Source organism: Chanodichthys erythropterus, chromosome 9 (assembly GCF_024489055.1).
Source record: "Chanodichthys erythropterus isolate Z2021 chromosome 9, ASM2448905v1, whole genome shotgun sequence".
In the NCBI taxonomy this organism is placed as follows: Eukaryota; Metazoa; Chordata; class Actinopteri; order Cypriniformes; family Xenocyprididae; genus Chanodichthys; species Chanodichthys erythropterus.
In genome coordinates this window covers 33,336,003-33,358,047 of record NC_090229.1, presented here as the reverse complement: position 1 = coordinate 33,358,047, position 22,045 = coordinate 33,336,003, and the positions used below count along the sequence as shown (strand labels likewise).

General features: G+C 38.9%; 1 protein-coding gene across 11 annotated transcripts in view; it reads right to left on the bottom strand.

The window, feature by feature from the left end:
- aak1a (AP2 associated kinase 1a) overlaps positions 1-22,045 on the bottom strand; it is a 69,561-nt gene that overhangs the window by 12,916 nt on the left and 34,600 nt on the right. For 2 of the 11 annotated variants that reach the window (XM_067395383.1, XM_067395394.1), the window contains exons 10-19: positions 21,676-21,833; positions 17,353-17,525; positions 16,570-16,932; positions 14,280-14,473; positions 11,165-11,343; positions 10,940-11,026; positions 4,016-4,117; positions 3,560-3,640; positions 1,093-1,248; positions 240-341 (exon numbers count right to left, since the gene is read on the bottom strand). In XM_067395383.1, the coding sequence (XP_067251484.1) occupies positions 240-341; positions 1,093-1,248; positions 3,560-3,640; positions 4,016-4,117; positions 10,940-11,026; positions 11,165-11,343; positions 14,280-14,473; positions 16,570-16,932; positions 17,353-17,525; positions 21,676-21,833 (1,595 nt within the window). The remainder of the gene's footprint in view (positions 1-239; positions 342-1,092; positions 1,249-3,559; positions 3,641-4,015; positions 4,118-10,939; positions 11,027-11,164; positions 11,344-14,279; positions 14,474-16,569; positions 16,933-17,352; positions 17,526-21,675; positions 21,834-22,045) is intronic. The other 9 variants (XM_067395385.1, XM_067395384.1, XM_067395388.1 and 6 more) reach the window with 9 other exon arrangements.

Sequence of the window (22,045 nt, the reverse complement as noted above, 5' to 3'; positions counted from 1 at the left end):
AGTGTTTCCTATTCTTTTTCATTGTTCAAAGCCAGGTCAATCAGCTTCTACTTAAACGGTTGTTTAAACAACATCAAAAACTCCAGCGTCTCAGAACAATCTAACGGTACAGTACCTCTTTCACTTTGATCACTCAAAAAGTTTGCAACCGTATGCCTACATTTCAGTGTGAATTAGATGCATTAAATAAAGCATGTGCTCTTTTCCAAAATCTTTTGCTGTTATCCAAACTCCCTTACCTTGGCTGGAGCTTTTGGAGATAAGCACCGGAATTGGGTCAAACTGGTTATCAGAGCTTTGGTCCCCAGTCTCAGAGGACTGGAAGCCTGAGAGGGTAGAGGCTGCAGGAAGGGTTAGAGCCACAGCAGACCGGAGGAGAGGAAACAAGAAAAGAAAGAGATTAGGAAGAGTGTTAGAGAGGGGGAAAAGAGAGTGACGAGTATAGATAAGCAAGAAAAGGTAGGTAATGCAAGAAATGGTCATTAATATGCGTCAACAGACTTTCCGAAAAATGTAGCGTTTTAATTTGGCAACACCTATTCTGAGTACAAATTTTCACCATTTTTGCTGGCTGTGTAGGCCAATTTTATTTATTTGCTAAGCAAAAAACCTTTATCACAGGCTGATTAAAATTGGTTTCCATTTTGGTGACATTTCGTTGGGAAGCTCCACCCACTGCGAATCTCATTGGTCCTAACTCACACTCACACTGACTATGCATTGAAACATTAAATATGTCCTGATTGGCTGTGATTGTGTCTTGTCACATAATTGCTTGTCATTGTCAGTGCTTTATGTTGTATGTTTGGTCTTGTACATACACCTCGCTTTAAAAGTTTGGGGTCGGTAAGATTTATTAATGTATTTGAAAGAATTCTCATGCACCAAGGCTGCATTTATTTTTATTTTTAAAAAGAAATATTTGTAATTTATTCCTGTGTTGGCAAAGCTGAATTTTCAGCATCATTACTCCAGTCTTCAGTGTCACATGATCCTTCAGAAATCATTCACCATTTGGAGTCTAAGTCTATTACAGTCTATGGCTCGTTACATATACGACATGCAACTGAGGTGAGTGCATATAGTTCTTACCCTGGTGGGACTGTCCACTGCTCAAAGCAGTAGTGGTAAACTGGTCCATAGATGGTGCAGGGAGAGATGAGGGGGATGAAGCCAATATTAGACCCCCAGTGGAAGGGAGGGAGAGAAGCGGCCCATCCAAAAGAGAATCCTGTCCAACCAAGGATTCTGGAGGACACAGGGCAAGCAAGAAGAATAAAGAATGACAGAGAACAGAAGGATGAGTGACAAGAGAAATAAAATATTGAGAATATAAAGAGAGAGTTCCAAAGACATTTACAAAGTTCAGGTGGGACAGATAAAAAAAGAGCACTAAGGAAATATGAAGAGGATGGGTAGAAGGTGGCAGTGAGAAATCAGAGAGAAGTGAATGAGGCCCACAACATACCCTACGAAAGCTTGATTTCGCAATCTTGTGTTTCATAATGTGGCAGAACACATAAGTATATGCAGTAGTCTCATTTTTTTGGGTCAGTATTCTCTTTCAGGTCAACTACTGTCATGGTAGAGCGATAGTTGCACACACTGCTAAACTGCCACCGTGTTTATAGCAACACACCTAGTTTAATGGTAGGCAGCATAACCATCCCCTTGACATAGGGCCCTATGAAATCAGTTTTATTTTTCTCCAAATTCTGCGCTTTCCATTTGAAAGTCAATAATGTAATACAAATTTATAATCAAAAAATGTGGTTATCAAATGAACGCATAAAATGTACCTATTCATTTAATCTTTTAAAAAAACAAAGAAATTTGAAAAAATCCTTTCATTTGTGTAAAACAAAGCGCTGCATAACTTTAAGTTTACTGTTTAAATCAAAACATGGACAAAACTGTGATATTCCTTAAAAAATTATGTTTTTTATTTTTTTTAATTTAAAATAATAATAATAATTTTTAAAAACTGTATTGTAAACTTTAAGTACATTCAACTGTATAATAGTAATATATTTCTGTAAAGTTAAAACATTTCTACAAGTTAAAAAAAAAACTTATTTTGGTGGGTTGTAGTGAAGACCTTTGAGTTTCTGTGTATCTGACGATAGTAATATGCTGGTGAAGTGACTCTTGGAGCAGCTCTGGAGGTGACATTCATGTCTTCATATAGTAAGACAGCAGATCGTTAAAAACAACCAAGAACGTTACATGTGCTTGAGGGTGGTAGTAGATGAAACAACACCGCTCATTCACACAGAGATATGCAGACCATACACACTTCATATGTAAAAACAGTCCTTTTTTAGAGGTTTAATATTCACACAAACTAGTCTGTATCGTGATTTGATTATGCATTCTGCCCTATTTATTTATTCATCCAAATTTTGTGACATTCTGCGTTATACAGTAAATTCCATTTTTATGACTGGATTCCGTTATTCCGGATTGTTACCACCAGACCAATGAGTACACTTTAAATATGTACAGTGGCCAAACATTGGTGTCTGAATTCTCACACTTCTGCAAATTATGTTTGAGGCCTGAGACCACTTGAAAGAGTAAAACAATATCCCTGACAAAAATAAAGACTACTGAATAAATGCTATAAAGCTTCAAAATAGTTTTTGGGGGCCACAACGATGTCAGTGATGCCAATCAAACAAATAACTACTAGTGCTACAGCATAGGCTGTAGTACAACTACAGCCAACAAACTCACAATAAGACACACACTGGGAATAATCTATGAAGTTATGTGAAACACACTGGGATGTAGTAAGCTATCTGGTCACCAGATGGCTCTACTCACAATATAATCAGACAACAACACAGTCCAACCTGGACTGCAATATCAAGAAAGGTGACACAGCACTCTGAGGCTTTTAAAGAAATATTCTGTAGGTCATCACCCTAGTATGGCCAACAATGTGCCATTGATTCATCCTTTTTGCTGCCAAAATAATTCAGTACTTATTCAACCAAACCATCCACATGTTCTCATCAACAAGCGATGACAAGTTATTTCACTGCTAATAAGGACAGATGAGGTCATGTGGTTATTGTGCAGAAAGTATCAGCATGTTTTCATCAGTGGAACTGAACTGCTGTTCTTGAATCCCTTTTTTAAGAAAGGAAAAAAGATCCTGCTCTATTTCACGGTACATAGAAAACACTGGGATGTAAATCTAATAACTAACTTCAAATACTGATACCTGAAACAGAGCAGAAAATCTGCAAAACCAATCTTAATAAAATTATAAAATGTTACACCTGTTACAGTAATCACAAACCTGTGATCCAGCCAGATCAGTGAGAAAAGTAACCCTACTAAAACAAAAAGTACCATGCGTCAACACTATCCACGTGCTGCTTTAGTAGTGCTTATGATTAAAATGTCAATCATTGGTATCTAATTATTTCAATGGAGGTTCATAACTGGCAGTGATAATGTCCTCCAGAACACCTTGCAGATTTTCCTAGCCTAATGTCAGCAGATTCAGTGCTTCAGTGAGCCGCTTTATAAAACATTGGAGAATATTTACCGAATTGCTGACCTGGTAGTGCAGCTGACCCAGGATCAGTCTGTAGAGGATCCAGACCAGGGATCAGAGAATCCATCCCAGCTGCAGAAAGAAAAAAAGAAGAGAAAAATATGACGATTTATGTAGCAAATGTAAATGAGGAGAGAGATGCTTGTGATGTCAATTCACTCCATGCATGAAGCAGCACTCTTTAAACCAGATCATTCAAAGATATACAGATATACAAAGTTTACAACAACTACACAGATGGAGAGATGAAACTGCAGTGGGGTTATAAGTACAGACAGGAAGGAGTAAGTCAGAAATGGGGACGACATCCAGAAGTTCCAGGTGTTACTCTGAGCTGAACTGAGAAAACAATCACCATCAAAAGACCAATGAAGGCCAGTGAGGCGATGAATCAGTTGTGGGGTTATAGGCAAAAAAACAACACTAAACAGACAAGCGGCTAGTTACCATGACTACAGTCTGCAGGGCTGAAGGGGTCATTCAAGGGAAGGTCAGGGAGGGTCAGGGAGGAAGAGGGCTCTGGAGACTTCAAACCCTCGATCAACTTCTCTACTCCATGAGCCAAGAGGAGACAGTGAGGAGAAGGGAAGAGAGAAGAAACAGTGAGAAGAGGAGAAAATAATTGAAAGGGAGACGTTGGGAGAGACAGTGAAAAGAGAAGAGTAAAGGAAAAGAAATGAGTCAGTGAGGAATGGAGGAGATGAAAGGAAGAGGGGAGACAATAAAGAGAAAATTAGACAGGAAAATAGAGAGGAGAACAGAAATTGTGAGAAGGAGAGCGATTATAGTGAGGAGAGTAAGCAAGGACACAGTAAGTAAAGGTGAGGAGAGAGTGATTAGAAGAGACTGAGGTGGAGTGTAGATGAAAGGAGAAGAGGAGATGACGAGGAGAAGAGAGGAGGCAGGAATGAGACAGCAAGGAGAGGGGAGATGGTGAGGAAAATAAAAGACAGGAGAGGGGGGAGAAGAGAGTAAGTAGAGGAGAAAGTGAGAAGAGGAGAGACAGTGAGGAGATGAGGCAGTGAGGAGAAGAGAAAGTGAGAAGAGGAAACAGAAGAGAAAGTGAGAAGAGGAAACAGAAGAGAGAAGAGGAGACCATGAGGGGAAGAGACAGTTAGGAGAGGAGACAGTAAAGAGATGAGAGGAGAAAATAAACAATGAGGAGGAGAGGGGAGACAGTGAGGAGAGAAGAAGAAAGGAGAAGAGAGCAGACAGTGAGGTGGAGAGAAGAGACATTGATGAGAAGAGACAGTAAGGAGAGGAGAGAGGAGAGTGAGGAGAGGAGACAGTAAAAAGAAGAGACAGTAAGGAGGAGAGGAGAAAATAAAGAAAAGAGGAGTACAGAGATAGTGAGGAGTAGAAGAGGAGACCATAAAAAGAGGAGACATTGAGGAGAGGAGACAGACGAGAGGAGAGAAGACTGTGAGGAGAAGATATTGAGACAGTGAGGAGAAGATAGTGGGGAATGAAGGGACAGCGAAGAAAGGAAAGGAGAATAGAGGGGAAACAGTGAGAGAGGAGAAAGTGAGGAGGACAAGACATAAAAGGAGCAGAGAAGACAGTAAAGAAAGAAGGGAATAGAGAAAGTGAGGAGAAGAGAGTAAGTAGAGGAGACAGTGCGAATAGGAGACAGAAGAGAGCAGAGGAGACCATGAGGGGAAGAGACAGTAAGCAATAAAGAAAGGAGCGGAGACAGTTAAGAGACAAGAGGAGAAGAGAAACAATGAGGAGGAGAGGGGAGACAGTTAGAAGAGGAGGCAAGGAGAAAGTAAGGAGAAAAGACGAGAAGAGAAGAAAAGGTAGCAGACAGCGAGGTGGAGAGGAGATGAAAAGGAGGTGAGAAGACAATGAGTAGAGGAGACCGAAGAGATGTGAGAAGAAGATAGAGGGGAGCAAGGGGACACTAAAAGATAAGGAGAAGAGAGAGAGTGAGGAGGAGAGCGTACAATAAAGAAAGGAGAGATGAACAGAGATAGTGAGGAGCAGAAGAGGAGACCATAAAAAGAGGAAACTTTGAGGTGAGGAGACTGTGAGGAGAAGAGACAGAAGATAAGTGAGGAGACGATAGAGGGGAGTGGGCGGACAGTAAAGAAAGGAGAGGAGAAAAGAGGGGAAACAGTGAGAGAGGAGAAAGTGAGGAGGACAGGGCATAAAAGGAGGAGAGAAGACAGTAAAAAAAAGAATATAAGAGAGACAGTGAGGAGAAGAGAGTAAGTAGAGGAGACACTGCAAAGAGGAGACAGAAGAGAGCAAAGGAGACTATGAGGGGAAGAGACAGTAAGGAGAAAAGAAAGGAGAGGAGACAGTTAAGAGACGAGAGGAGAAGTGAAGTAAGTAAGTAAGGAGAAAAGCGGAGAAGAGAAGAAAAGAAAAGATAGCAGACAGTGAGATGGAGAGAAGATGGAAAGGAGGAGAGAAGACAATGAGGACAGGAAAGACAGTGATGAGAAGAGACAGTAAGGAGAGGAGACAGTAAAGAGAAGAGACCGTGAGGAGGAGTTGAGAGAAAGAGGGGAGAACAGAGATAGCGAGGAGTAGAGGAGAGACAGTAAGGAGATGAGGCAAGGAGAGGAGATCGTAAAAATAGGAGACATTGAGGTAAGGAGACAGAAGAGAGGAGAGGAGACCAAAGAGAAGTGAGAAAAAGATAGAGGGGAGTGAGGGGACAGTAAAAGAGAAGGAGAAGAAAGACAGTGAGGAGAAAAAGAGGAAACTTTGAGGTGAGGAGACTGTGAGGAGAAGAGACAGAAGATAAGTGAGGAGAGGAGACAGCAAGAAAAGAGAGGTGACAGTTATGAGCAGAGAGGGGAAACAATAAGGACAGGAGAGTTTACAGTGTGGAGAGGAGAGTTAAATCAAGGGTGTCCAATCCTGCTCATGGAGGGCCAACGTCCTGCAGAGTTTAGCTCTAACCTGCTCCAAAACACCTGCCTGAACGTTTTAGTAGATGTCCTGAAGACCTTGATTAGCTGTTTTAGGCATGTTTAATTAGGTTGGAGCCAAACCCTGCAGGTCAGTGTCCCTCCAGGAGCAGGACTGAGTTAAGTCAAAAGTGTTGCTCATAAGGAAAAAGGATATTTATTAAGACAGTTTAAGAATTAATCATACATAATCCTGCAGACAAAAACGCAAACTAACTGAAAACCCCAACAAAATCCTTTAAAACAAACAACAGAAAGAGCAAAGACAAAAGAGAGAGTGAGAGTAGCTGTGTTCCGCATGGCATACTACATACTATTTGCACCATTTTGTCAGTATGCAGCATGTATACAGTGCAAAGTATTTTCTGTATGCTTGGAATAGCCAAATGACTGACCACATTTACTAAAACATGCAGTATACAACAGAGCACACTGTGTGAAATACTGTACTGGGGTTGTGTAGCAAAAGGGTTCTCAACCCTGATCCTGGGGCCCCCGAGCACAGCACATTTAGAATATCTCATCTGCCCAATTAGGGATACATTCAAAATGTGCAGATTTGTTCCAGTAACAGGATTGAGAACCACTGGTGTAGCATACTATGGTTTGAAAGAAACCTATTATTCGTGTTAGACAGACAATCCATACTTCACAGGCTCAGGGTTATAACTCGAGCAGAAGGAAGATACAGTACTCGACTACCAGACAAGCTATTAGTTTTGGAATGTTTGGAATGGTGCAACTCACTGTTTCATTCAAACAGATGCATGCGGATCAGTTTAGAATCGGACTCTTCGTTACAGTGCTGGAGTCTTACTCACAGTTTTTTTTGATTGAAAGGAGGACTTTGGGATGAGAGTATGGGGAGAGGAGAGGGGTACTCAGGTCACAGAACAGCAGAATGCTCGCTTTCCCCCTTTCACTAAGGCAAGAAAGCAAACCATCAACCTTTAAACAAATGAATCAAGGAAGGTCTTCAAATCTTAGAGAACACCACTCCTACTTTGAGCAAACAGACTCAACTAAGGTGTTGTGAACGGCTGCCAGGGCATAGCTACAGAGATTCTCTGGCATTCTGAGTGGGTTTTAGTTATATTGTTGTGCAGTTGCCAAGGTGTTCCAAGATGATTGCTTACTGGTCTCAATTGGTCCCTAGATATGGCTCCTAACTATTGTTGGGAAAAATATGCGTGTCATAGATCTCCATGGAGCTACAGTACACATGATTGCCAATTTCATGACCTTGCATCCTACTGCTCTCAAAAGGTTTACCTGTGCCTTAAATTTACCCAGCATGATCTGTTGTGTGTCATCAGTTCCAGAGAGGATTACCAGACTGTGCTTATGTAAGACTTGCAAGCGTTAATCCACTCTCTGTACTTTCTGCTTAGAATCATCACACATGCATCTCTTTTGCAAATTCTAAAAATCACAAAGAATATTTTAAAAGAATAAAAGATAGAAGAGTATTTATGCACCAAACTGTGTGATTATATGCAGTGTAGCAGAATATGTTGTTTAAATATAATGGCTAATGTCTGTTTTTTGTGGTTAAATGGCAATATGAGATGCATGGTACTTTTCACAAATAGAAAAAGAGGACCTGTAATTCATACAAACCAAATAAATCAATAATTAAAACCAAATAATAGTTACACTCGAATGCTTCACACAAAGGCCATGAAACATGTACCATATTTGTGGAGAGTGGTATATATTTACTTCAGGCTTTTATTTTTATTATTATTTTATTATAAACATTGAACAACCCACCACATACATTGATAAATATGGTAAACGTCAGATCAGCTGTATTTGAACAAACCTCACTGATTCTTGTGAAATTTCAAATGTGCTTGCCTGATATAAGAACAAACCTCATTGGTATCACGGGAGGGTGGAGGAGACGTTTAAGTTTTTCCCTCTTTTGTAGAGAGGCACAACCTCCAGCTCCCCGTCTCTGGAGCTCCAGCTCCCCCTCTCTCGACCTAATGTGGGCATGATGGGTGGAGCTGCATCCTCCAACCACACCCTAACCCTACCCATAACCCTATCTCCTTATCCTTAACCTTATCTGGAGGTCATTTTGCTCTGCAGTGAGCAATACTTGCTTTTGTACCTTGCTTTTAAATCGCTAATTTGAAAACTAAAGTAAAATTGCATGGACATTCATAATGGTGCGGAGCAGAGTGAACGTTTTCAATTAATTCCTATTGAAGTTCAATTCGGAACCGGCAATTGCTTGAATGGGTTCATTATTATTCTTAAACAGTAGAAAACAAACAGGCTTAAATTCGCTTTGAAACCAAATCTTCCTTCATCGGCTTATCAGTCAAGAGTGAAGGCGATACTTCTGACTCCTGCTGCGACACTTTCAGATCATGCTGATTTAACTGACATGTTCAGATTTTAATTGCTGTGTATGTTTTCTAACTGAACTTATTTTTATTAAAATAAAAAAAATAAACCGACAGTGTGGATGGTGCCACAGTGGGCAAGTGATGTAACCAGTGTTGCGGCTGAACACCAGTAACAACGGCAACACAAACTATCGCAGCAAGCCTAGTGTTGATCAATGTTTATATGTGAATAAAAGCCTAAATTAAATCTGTTCATCATATAAAGTGATCGCATGTCTTCGGAAGACTTGGATTAACCGTTGAGTTTATGATGGTTTTACACATTATAAATCCATTACCATGTGGCAGATTGGGTGTTCTAAGAGGTGGCTAAGGCATTGCTCGGCAGTTGCTTATACAGACGCGTGTCAGAAGAGCCCCAAGTCCCAAGTCTCTACTGCCGTTTTTCCACTGCGTGGTACTACTTGGCTCGGCATGGCTCAGCTCAGCTCGCTTTACTTTCGGTTTGGTTTTCCATTGCAGTTTAGTACTGCTTCAAAGTGGGTGGTATTATATACTGATCGTATAGTTGCGCCGCCTCTACTGCCGTGGATTCGCCCCTCATCTACCAACGAGTCTGTACCTCATCTACTGACTACGATGCAGCCATTTCTTTTTTCAAGTTGCTTGTGATGGTCATTTAAAGCAAGTCGTTTTGCGAACAAATGATAATGCGGTGGCTGTTACTGAATATTTAAATCTAGCAGGTTTGGCATCTTGTGTTTCAAATCCAATGACGCTGGTAGTGATGATTCTCTCTAACCAATCAGCAGTCTGCAGCGTTTGCACATCACATGTAGTATCGGTTCGGCACGCTTGGAACCGTACCGTTCCGTACCGAGCTGTACCATGCAGTGCAAAAGTGCCATATGATGTTCTGGTCTTTGGATATGGCTTGAGTTCCTCCCTTTATGCAAGTTTATGTGATTTTTGATAGTTTTATCATCAACCAGGCGAAAGCTGTAAGCCTGATCACTTCAGTAAAGAAATAGCACACCTCTCCGCAACAAGCCGTAATCTGTCGGATATCATTCATGTCTGTAGCACAAATGGAGCTTCAGGATGAGTTTCAGTACTCACCAAAGTTCGCCAAAATCCCTAACCCTATATTGGAGCAATAGTGAAAGAGTCTTACCAAAACTTTCGCATACTCCTTTTGACACAAATCACTACAAAGAGAAACTATACCATTAAAAGGGGACGTATCATGAAAATCAGACTTTTTCTGTGTTTAAGTGTTATAATCAGTTCCCCGGTGCATCTACCAACCCAGAAAACATGAAAAAGGACAACCCAGTAACTTTGTTTTGGTAAGCCTTTCTCTGCAAGCATGTGAAAAAAAAAACAAGCCACTCAGATTTCGCTCCACACCCAAAAACAGGCAGTTAAAACATGGTATAATGAAAAATCCATGGGGTATTTTGAGCTAAAACTTCACAGACACATTCTGGGCACACCTGAGACTTATATAACATCTTGTAAAAAGGGGCATAACACTTGACCATCCAGTCTTTATCTCTATTAATAGGTAGACGAAAGGCTTATCACAAGGCTGCTAGCAGGTGAGATGCACATGTTACTTTATTTCTGGAAGGCTAGATGAGGTCAATTACATTTACTGCTTTTTAAAGCATCTCAAAAGACTTCGAAAGTCATGAATCAACATTCACAACCCATTTTACTTCTACAACGTGGCATGTTTCTGGGTGAAACAGGATATTCAAGACAAAAATGTAGGGTGGGACTTGATCCATTGGGAATTACATGGATTGTGAAAAATTGGCATTCCATTCCAGGGTTTGCAGTAAATTATGGAGGACTATCCCCCCTCCTGAAAATCAGGCAGCACTCACTGGTTGAATCTGTTTTAGTAGAAGTCAACAGCATTTGTGGCATCACATTGCTTTGAAAGTGGAAAAACAACGGTTTCCAAACTAATTCTGCAATGCAGTTCTGTCTTGAGCATTAACAGACTCCCAGCAAGCACTGAGAAAAAACATAGAGAGACCGAGAGAGCGAGACAGAGAGAGACAAAGATAAATAGACTATACCTCCTCCCTGGAGAAAGCCTTTGTTGGAAGACGCAGACTGCAACCCAGAAATCTGATTTTCAGGACAGGATCTCTCTGCCATCTTAGCTGGAAACACACACACATGCACAAATATTACTGAAGTGTCTCTGTAGAGGTTTGTTTAAATAAAGTGTGCAGAATAACTAAATATTGTGCTAAAAGTGACTTAGAGTACTTGATTTCATATGAAAACGTTGTTTTTACCATCCAGTTTGGCAAAATCCTTGTTTAGCAGCTCTTCTGCTGTGAGTTTGGAGAAATTGTCATCACCAAAGGGGTTCCAGGATGCTGAAGCTCCAGCTGTAGGTCCCGAAGCCTCTCCTGACTGATAAACACTCTGCTGTGATGAACGTGGAGAGCCAGAGGGAGTGGTGCTAGCTGACCTACAGCCGTGAGGAGAAAAAAACAAAAAAAACAAAGCAAACTTTAAAAAGTTCCACTCAAGGTTTCTTGCACCAAAACTGTCATTTGGTTTTGATGTCAATTTTTCTATCTTTGCTACTGTAACTTTAAGGTGGTTATGCAACAACCATGAGACATTCTAAGACATTGCTCTGTCCGGGGGAGCATAACTCTACAATAAACATAAAATAGCAGTATGCTACATAGTTCTCACATGATCTCAGCATGTTGCAAAACTATTTGCTTTTTCAATTTGATTGTGTGTAAAAACATCCAAGGCCATCACACATCAAGTCAACGGTCAGTCAATGTTTGGCTGTTGGTTGAGCATCTGTCGGCCCAGATTTTTTGCGGTGTGCTCTGACACTAGTCGGACCCCATCTGAGTCTTTTCGGGCAACTGAGCGTGTTGAACTGCAGTCAAAGCCATCGGTGAGAGAAATCAGTCTTAAGGGACTTTCGCACCGAATATGTCTAGGAACTCCATTATAGGAACTAGCCACTAGGATAGTTCCCCGGGAACTAATTTCTCCCTCGGCCCATGTTCTTGGTTGCATTCGCAACAAGAATATGAACTCTGAAGCGGCTGACAGCGGCATCTTTATGCACGCCATTTACAAATGCTAAAAACCGGTGGATGGAGGATGCCGTAATCTGAACTGTGTTTGTTGTGGGTTTCGTGATAACAGAGATGGAATGTAAACGCAGAATTTAAGCAACTGAAAGAGCAGAAAGTGGGGTTAAAGACGAAATCTCCAATGACAACTTTCAGTATTACATATCATCGAGGCGGATAAAAGAAGCCCCTTTAGTGAACAAGTACACAAAAAAAAGAAAGTCAAAAGCAAGCAAATGATCTCAGCATGTTGCATGTGAGATTCGTCAAGTTATCATCTTGAAAATTAAAAACTATTTGAATTTAAATTTTGTGTAAAAACATCTAAGACCATCAAACTTCAAACAGACGGTCAGCCATCGACCAATGTCATGCCGTCACAGAGCCATCAGTGCAGAACACACCGCACAGACGCTCAAATTGGACCCTGTCTGGGCCTTTTCTGCCAACTGAGAGAGATCACTCTGATTGGCTTTTCAGTCTTAGTGAACCAGTTCACGAGAAAAAAATAAAAAGCGATGAAAGCAAGCAAATGACAGTCATGAGCGCAAAGGTTTATCTAATTTTACATCTTCAATTCATCTCACCATTCAAATATGCTGATATCAACATGATTCATATTAAAATAAGCAAGCACTGTTTTGTTAAAGGGGGGGTGTAATGCTATTTCATGTATTCTGACTTATTTACATTGTTGAAAAGTTGGATTCTCATGCTAAACATGGCCAAAGTTTCAAAACATGAGTTGGACGTATGATGGAGTATTTCTGTACCAAATGACTACTTCCGGTTTCAGTACAGGTTTTGAAGAGTTTTTTTTTTTTTCCAAGTATGGCCTGTATGACTTCAAAAGAGAGCGGAACTCCTTGTATAGGCACTTCTCCCTGATAAGCGTGCACACACACATCACCAGAGCAAGAGCAAGAGCACGCCCATCAATGCGTTTCGTTCGGGATACGGAAGCCGAGAGATTTTTCAACAATGGCTGTGTCCCAATTCAGGGGCTGCACCCTTTGAAGGCTGCAATACATCACTGGTCTCATTTAAGAAAAATAACCATTAGATTGCAATGTAATTGCACCTCACAATGAATATCTGTCAATTTTATTATGGTTACTTTTCTTAAATTTGACATCCTTGATGAAGTATTCATCTCCGGAGGACACAGCCTCCGAAATGAGACGCAGCTCCTGTCAACAACAGAGTGTGTTTTTGGTTGTGAGGGAAAGATTACCTTCAGCTTCCCAAAGAAGAGTGGATGAAGTTTGTTTTTCCGAGGCAGCAACGGAGTTGAGCATGTATGTTTGTTTTTTCCTGGGATTTCGGTGATGAATACTTTGTAAACAAGTCCCAGATCGGTGCTGGATTTGCAGATCGCGGGTGGTGAGTAAGGCTGCATCAGATGTCTGTGTTTTGTTGGCAATCAGCAAGCAAGTGCATATAATGTAAACAACACGAACACTTTTGTTCCCTTTGTATTTATAATGATGTCGCAGACGTCGCAGAAGCTGCGCGTGCTCTTTAGCTCCGCCCACGGCACTGACGGCAGATATGCCTACAGGATCTCAGCTTTCTCCGGAAAGACTTGGTTTAGCGAATCTTTTATAAATATGACAAAACTAAAGACTTTTCGGAGATATGAAGGATGCATTGTTACTCTATATGTAATCAAGATTAACATGAGATTGGCAGAAACTCTGTGTGATACGGGGGGTATCACACACAGTTTCTGCCAATCTCATGTTAATGATGTGTATATCCGCAGACAAACCCTGCGTCTCAATCAGCTCCCAAGGTCGTGAATCAGTATATCATGTAAATGAATGTGGCCGATTCCCTGATCAGTGCCCTGACTGTTGAACTAGGGAGATGATTGAGACGCACCCCTTGTCTCTTCTTTTTTTTTTTTTTTTTTGAATGACGAACACAGACTACTGCCACCTGCTGGTATGGACAGTTATTTCCTCTCACGCCACAAGTTATTTGACATTGGCTTGGTGTGTCAAGGCCTTAAACATTTAGCAATCCAAAAATAATTAATCAACCCTGCTAAAAAATATTTAACAGCTTAAACCAGCTTAAGATGGTTTTCTAGTCTTAGCCTGTATCACAGCTTGGTCAGGGCAGGCTAGGATGTTGGCTGGTCTTACAGGGGTTTTGGGTTTTCATGTAAACGAGTTGATCACCAGGCTGCTGGGATGCCAGCTAGACCATTCAATTTTTATTTTTATCTTTACTCAATGCTGGACAATGTGATGGTTAAAACTGAACTATAAAATTATTAAGTATTTCCTTGATTTACTTGGACTTGTTAAGGCTGGCCTCTGCAGCAGCAGCTTGAAGCAGTTGAGTGGACTTGCTCACAGGAACTCCAAATATGGTGCTGTGTGTGACATCACTCAGAATTCGTCTGTGGCCACCCTTTGGGGCGGTCTTAGGAGAAGAGGGTGGAGTCAAAGAGCCGACTTTATGCACCCCACGACTTCCAGCGATGGACTTTTACAGAAACAAAGGTATAAAGACAAAGCAACATTAAAACCTGTGGAAGCTGAAGCATATTTATAGGGGAATTTAATTTCAGAAATGACAAGAGTGTTGTTCTGTAGAAAAGATGGTGGTCTTTGAAAGGTAAAGGAAGAGAGCTTCAGATACACAAAACAAGACAAATATGATATCTCGCTGATCTGTGAAATGAGAAAATACCAAAAAAGTTCACCTTTGAAAGATTAAATGTCTGTTAATGTCTGTTTAATAGAAATGTTAAATCTGTTGAAGTATTTAATTTATTCACCCTCATGTCATTCCAAATCTGTATAATCTTCTTTTTACATTTGATCCGGGGTACACTTTTTTTTCATACAATGGAAGTGGATATGGACTCGGGCTGTTGTGCTCCAAAAATGACAAAAACACCATAAAGCCTCATTGAAGTAGTCCAAAAGATTCATGTGCTATATTTCAAGTCTTTGTAGGCCATAGGATTTGTGTGAAGAACAGACTGAAATGCAAGTCATTATTCATTGAAAATCTTGTCCTCTGCCATTGCCCTCAAATCTCCTTTGTGCCAAACTTAGAGTGTGGTGACCAATATACAAACACAAATTAAACTTGTGGAACAGAGTAGAAGGCTTTTCACTGAATAACATTTCAACATTTGTTTGTCACACAAAGCTGACTTCTGGAATTTAAAAACACTTTCACTTAATGTGAATATTTTGCTACATTTCTTTTGTGTTTTACAAAAGAACAACAAATGAGATGCGTTTAGAATGACATGCGAGTTAAAGATGAACTTCAGATGTGTCGTGACAAAGTTATAGATTTTAGTCAGGGTAGCATCATATATAATTTTTGACAGAAATGAAAAGGAGGCTGTCAGGGATAGACATACGCTGTGTTCAGTGGCTTGTACTGTTGTACAGTGGCAATTGTTCAGCTGACGAAACACCTTAATTCAATATTTAATTAAATAGATATGCACCAAGTGTTTCAGAGTAAAGGGCAGCACTGTTTTCTTAGACGAGAGTAGTTCATTATCAGCCAGTGTTTGCAGCGTCTCAGAACGAATCAGTTACAGTAAATGCTGATCCACACGAACATCATCTCTGCATCTGTTCTGAATTTGGGTCGTTTAACGTGCATTTGGAACATTTTTCCATAACATGCACCAACCATCTTTCCATACATGTAAGTGCTTATAATAAACAAAAGAGAAGTTTTTAGAAGTTTCCTGCGATTTCCTGTCAAAATAAAAGCTTGATGACTTAATATTTGGAAATAAAGACAGGCATAAAAATTATTATTGTAAGTTTAATAGTAATATTTATTATTTGCTTTTAATTTAGTATTTAGTAAAATAATAATTATTATCAATATTGCAGCCCTAGTTGAGTTTACAAATTACACTTGATTTAGGACCTTTATATAGGGCATGCCATTGTAAAGACTATAAGTCTATCTCTCATTTTCATATATTCAATATGACGAAAACCCTGACTAAGGTCTATTAGATAGAACAACCCCATCTAATGATTTTATGTAAATCTTAGGAACAATAAAAAAACAAAACAAAAACAAACAAACAAAATATATATATATATATATATATATATATATATATATATATATATATATATATATATATATATATATATATATATATATATATATATATATATATATATATATATTATATATGCATGAAAAAATATATTTGCTAACACTTTAGTATGGGGACCAATTCTCACCATTATCTAGATGCTTAATAGCATGCATATTACTAGCATATTGGCTGTTTATTAGTACTTATAAAGCACATATTAATGCCTTATTCTACATGATCAGATTCTATATCCCTTAATCCTACCACATACCTAAATTTAACAACTACAAAAACTACCTTACTAACTATTAATAAGCAGTAAATTAGGAGTTTATTGAGGCAAATAGTGAATATGTGTTCCCCAAACTAAAGCGTGACCAAATCTTTAAAACAATGAATCCCTATTGATCAAGTCAACAAGTGGAGGATAAAGGCTCTAGAAGGCAAAGAGAATCACTCTAACAGAGCAGACAGATGTTAGGAGGGTTACCCTCTGCTCTGGGTCCACTTCTGAGTCAGCGGATGGTGCTGAGGTGGTTTTAGGTGGAGGAAGGGTGGAGGCATGCGGTGTAGGGGGTGGAGGTGCCATTGCTTTGGTTTTAGGTTGGGCAGACACAGTCGCAGAGATTTCACCATCTACATTATTAATATGTGAATACTCTGCAGGTGGAGCTGGGGACATTGCTTTGTTTGTTGTCTGTGCAGTTGCTGATAATGTCAGGAGGTTGGTTTGAGGGTGGTGTATGGGTGGAGGGGGGGCCCTATTCTTAGGTTTAGAGTGTGTAGAAACAGGGGTGAAGGATGATGCAATCGTTTGTGCAGGTGTGGCGCTGGTCTGCGTTGAGTGATGCTGCTAAAATAGGAGGTAGGTGCAACAATTGACATCACATTGTACAAAAAAAGTTATTATTTTTGCAAAAGTAAAAACCTGTAATGACAATGACCCCTTATAATTCCACTATGCAGCATTTCCCAGATGATTTATCTTAAATTCACATGAAACCACAATCACAACCCATTTTACTTTAATTTATGGAGGAAAATAGGGTATTTGACGAGGTAAAAAATGCAAGGTAGGACATAATTTTATCTATCTGGATTTGATTAGATCATTAAAAGAGTGTCAGATCTGAATTTGAGATTGCAGTGCATTAAGTTCACAGTAAGACATGAATGTGTATTAAAGTAAATAGGGTCAATTCTGATTTCACGTGGACTTTAAATTATATTTTATATTTAAGATTATATCCAGAATGTTTTCTGTAGCAGTTACCTGTTGTTGAGCATTAAAGAAGGCTGTGTTTTGCTGCTGTACAAAAAGTGCGTGCTGGGGCGTGGTCTGGGGTGGAGAGGGAGTGGCCTGTATTGGAATAGGAGTGGCTTGTTGCTGAGTGACAGGAACCTGTGATTGGCCAAGAGCAACAGGCTGGGAAGCCATGTTAACACCTGTGAATGAATAGAAAAACACAATAAAAACACACATTTAAAATGAAATCTCAAAACCTTACAAACTTACAATATTCACAATGTCATTTTGATATTTCAAGTAAATTTGTTTAGATCTGTCTCTATTCAGTATACTTTAAATAGTTCTAATCCACAGCATAATATATATGTATACATATTAAATCTTATTCTCTAATGGAAGCCCTTAAGATGCTCTCTCTTATTATTTAGCACTCTGCATTTTTAGTAATTCTACACAGTAATTTAATCAACAAGATATGGTCAACAGGTTAATGTGTTTACATGACATATTCCAAATATACATGCATCATATAAAGTGTTTATGTGATAAGGAATTATGATTAATACAGGTATAAGCCACCTGTTTTATTCAGATTTCCAGAAACCAGATATTCACTTACATTATGATCACCTAAGAACTATGAATTTGATAAAAAAAAAAAAAAAAAAAATTATATTGTGAAATATGATTACAATTTAAAATAACTTTTTTCTATTTTAATACACTGCCTGGCCAAAAAAAGAAGTCGCTTGGCGAATGATTCTTCATGTTCTCTGAACCATTCTTTCACAATTTTTAACCCTGGTGAATCTTGACATTGTCATCCTGGAATATACCCATGATACATCTTAACACATGGTTGTTTAAGAAATGAAAAGCTACACAATCCATCTTAAAGGGTTAAAAGAACCGTTGCCAAATATATAACATGATAGAAACATAATAATCACTGTAATAATGATCCATTCGTAGATTCTTAAGTATTTGCCTATTAAAATCCAAACAGCGACTTTATTTTGGCTGGGCAGTGTATATTTAAAATGTAATGCATCATTACTCAAGTCTACTCAAGTGTCACATGATCCTTCAGAAATCATTCTAATATGCTGCTCAAACATTTCTTATCATTATCAACAGTGAGTAACGCATTACAAGTAACAAGTTATGTAATCAGATTACTTTTTTCAAGTAACTAGTATAGGAATGCATTACTTTTAAAATTACAACAAAATATGAGTTACTTTTTCAAACTAATTGTGAATTTCCCATGTTTTGACTGAGAGCTCTCTTATCCCTATGTTGAAAGAAATTGGAAGTAAGTGCAGAGGCGTTGTGTGCGCTGTGTAAACATGATGGTTATTGTAGTTCTAGACCAAATGTAAGTTTTGCTCAAGTATTCCTCAAAATGACTAAAAACAGTGAAATGCAAACTCAGAATATCACACAAACCTGCAATAATTAAATGTTAAATAACACAAATACATTTATTAAACAGTGTCTTTGCTGCTGACCTTCAATTTTCCAATTCAACCATACTAATAATCAAAAATGATAAACATAATATTTGCATTTTATTTATTTATTTATTCATTTATTCATTTTATTTATTTTTACTGCTGAAGTAAGAGTGTTGATCTTTCTTTTGTTGAATCCTATTCCAGAATGGCAGCACAGCTGAAAGGTTTGTTTGAGCTGCGCCCTCTACTGTTCAGGCGTGAAAGGGCCTTTGTTTTTGTTTTGTTTTTTTGATATTAAAAAAAAACAAGCCTAGCCCAGATGAGAAAAGGTAACGCAAAAGTAACAATCCATTATTTTCCATAAAAAGTAACTAAGTAACAAAACTTTTTTAGGGAGTAACACAATATTGTAATGCATAAAAGTAACATAAAAGTAACACTGGTTGCCCCATCATACACCCGGCGTGACAAAAGTGTTTTTTGCGAGTTTCAGTCCGACGCAGTTATCATTTTCACGTCCTGCACCACATTGTTTAAAATGCAAATGCACTTGCACCCATTTGTGCACCCATGGGCGTGCTGGTCTGAAAACGAGGTGTGTTCAGATGCAGTGTTGGCACACTGCTATTTTGAGGCAACTGAAATAGACTGCGCCAATGACCAACAAAAACCTAGTCTAAAGCCAATGGCACAATATTTGTTTTGTTATTTAAAGGGTGTGTTAGTGATATGTGCCTATAGGCGGGTGCACAAAGTGTGTACACTCTGCTTGTTACACACACAGGGACACACAGCAGCACACAAACATGCCAAATATTAAAAATGAAAGGATTACAATGTAAAAGATTATTATTGTGTGCATAAAGCTAAAAATGCTTTTTTGGAATTCGGCTTGTCCTGTAGATGGTCTGACCTCGCACATGAGCAGATCCGTTTCCTTATAAATAGCGAATCCACCATGGCACGAGCGCTACAGGCTTTTAAAGGGAATGGGAGATGAGATTGATTGGTTTATTGCACGTTACGCCCAAAACACACCCATTACTCATTAAGAGAATAGGGACAACCCTTTTAGACCATGCACCGGGTTCACCGACCATTCTTCCCATCTTTAAACTAGCAAAAGTGGATTCGGACACGCCCTGAATGCACTTGCGCCGTGCGCATTAGACCATGCTCTTAGATCATTAAAATAGGGCCCTGGTTATCAATGTTGAAAACAGTTGTGGTGCTTAATGTTTTTGCGGAAACCTTTTTTTAGGATTCTTTGATTAACACTAGCACTACCGGAATTCTATAACTACTAGAACTGCCAATAGCAGTCATTTTGACTGTTCATACCAGACAGCAGTGAATGTCATTTTTGTCATGTTATATTTACTTCAAAGCTTCTATGGTCATGTTTTATGAAAAATGTGGGGTAATTTAAGCATACCTAATATAATATGTTCGTGATATTATTGTGTAAGAGCTACTAGACCTCCCACAAAAGTGCATGCCGCAATTTGCTTTCCGCAATTTGCATCCGGCAAGCTGGAGATCAAAGTTTTTCACCGCAGTTAAAATGTTGTTTTTGAAAGTCAAAATGTCAACAAATATAAAATGAAGCAGAATATTTCGTTAGATAAAAACATATTGTGAATTTTGGAAATGATTACATCTGTCTTTATTCAATACATTTTGACTTTTGGAGTTTACAATGCTTTAGCATTATCGGAAATGTTTGGACCACACGAATCGGAAACAATTTTATGCAGCCTCTAATGAAATCTAGAATGAATAAATAGTTCTGTTATATTAGGACAGATAAAATCTCTGAATCACTCTCAGAATCAGTGTCAGACGAACTGTCAAGAGACCAAGAGACATCGCTCTCTGCTCCTCCATCAGACTCTGCATCATCAATGTTCTCAAGCAAGGATAAAACCTCAGTGACAGTCATTTTCTTTCTTGTTGCCATTTTGACGGTAAAGCTAAGTTTTAGCTTAGCAAAAGAATACAAAACTGCCAGAGAAAGGTTGCTAGGCAACAGCTACGCACATCTTTAACGGCGGGAAAAAGCGCTGAGGAGATACCACCCCTGTAATATGTGTGGTCAAATTGACCGCTATGGCCATTCAAGGTAGAAATACTCAGAACTCTTTTGTGTTTTGTAATTTTAATAAAATAACAATGTTAAAATAAAATTTACATTAATTTAAGAAAAGTCATGGAACTGTAGTTATATGGGTTTTATTTCAACAAAGTTATTACATTGCAAATCTTTAAAACGGTCAAAATGACTGCCTTGCTAGTTCTAGTGTTAATCAAAAGTTCAACATTTTTTTTAAACTGCTATTTTTTATTTACTACCATTTATTGTACATTACATTGTATGCCATTATATTGTATATTAAAAAATAAATAAATTATAGTCTGTGTGGTTGCAATTTTGTTGCTTTGTTTAGCATTTTCAGTGATAATAAATTACTTGATACAAATGAAACGTCATCCTAAATCATGGTGTTACCTTCCAGACCCAGATAATCTGGTGCCAAAACATTGCAGGAGGATAATATGTCAGGATATTCATTACCAATGAAACATGTAGGCCTTTAATTAGCATTGATTTCAGAAATAATAAGTGAGATGACAGCTCAATAGGATTCAGTGTGTCAGGCTCATTATTGAGGTTTTGAAAGCTCTCTCTAATGACACACTGATTGAACCAGTGGGAATACTAGAGCCGTGTGTGTCAGCCAAAGACACATGCCGCTCAATACAACGTGTGAAGTGTTGTCAGGGGAAGAGAGTAAGCATAAGGAGATGAAGGACTGTAGCCACACAAATGCGTTTGTTCTGGTGGTGATAGTGTTTGATTTTGGATGTAGGTGAATAAACGAACACTCACTGATTGGTTGGCTGGGTCCTGTAGGTGCATTGGCTCTTTTGCGAGGGGTGAGTGCTGGTTGGATGGGCAGGATGCCTGCGATTGCTTGAGCTTGGCCAGCCTTGGGACGTTGTCGTGGTGCTATGGATGTCTCAAGAGTGGGGATTGGATCAGTGAGCCTGAATGAAAAAAAAAAGTTCAAGTAAGTCAGAACTACTATTATATAAGGGGATGACATCACAACCTGGAAGACTTTCCCTCAGAATTTCCCTTTGGGTTTTTATAATGGGGTTTTTATAATAATTTATGAGTAAAGTAAGGTCTGTGATAAACATAACTTGACAATACTTGAATGTCTACATCATAAACTGCACACACCCATATCAAGACC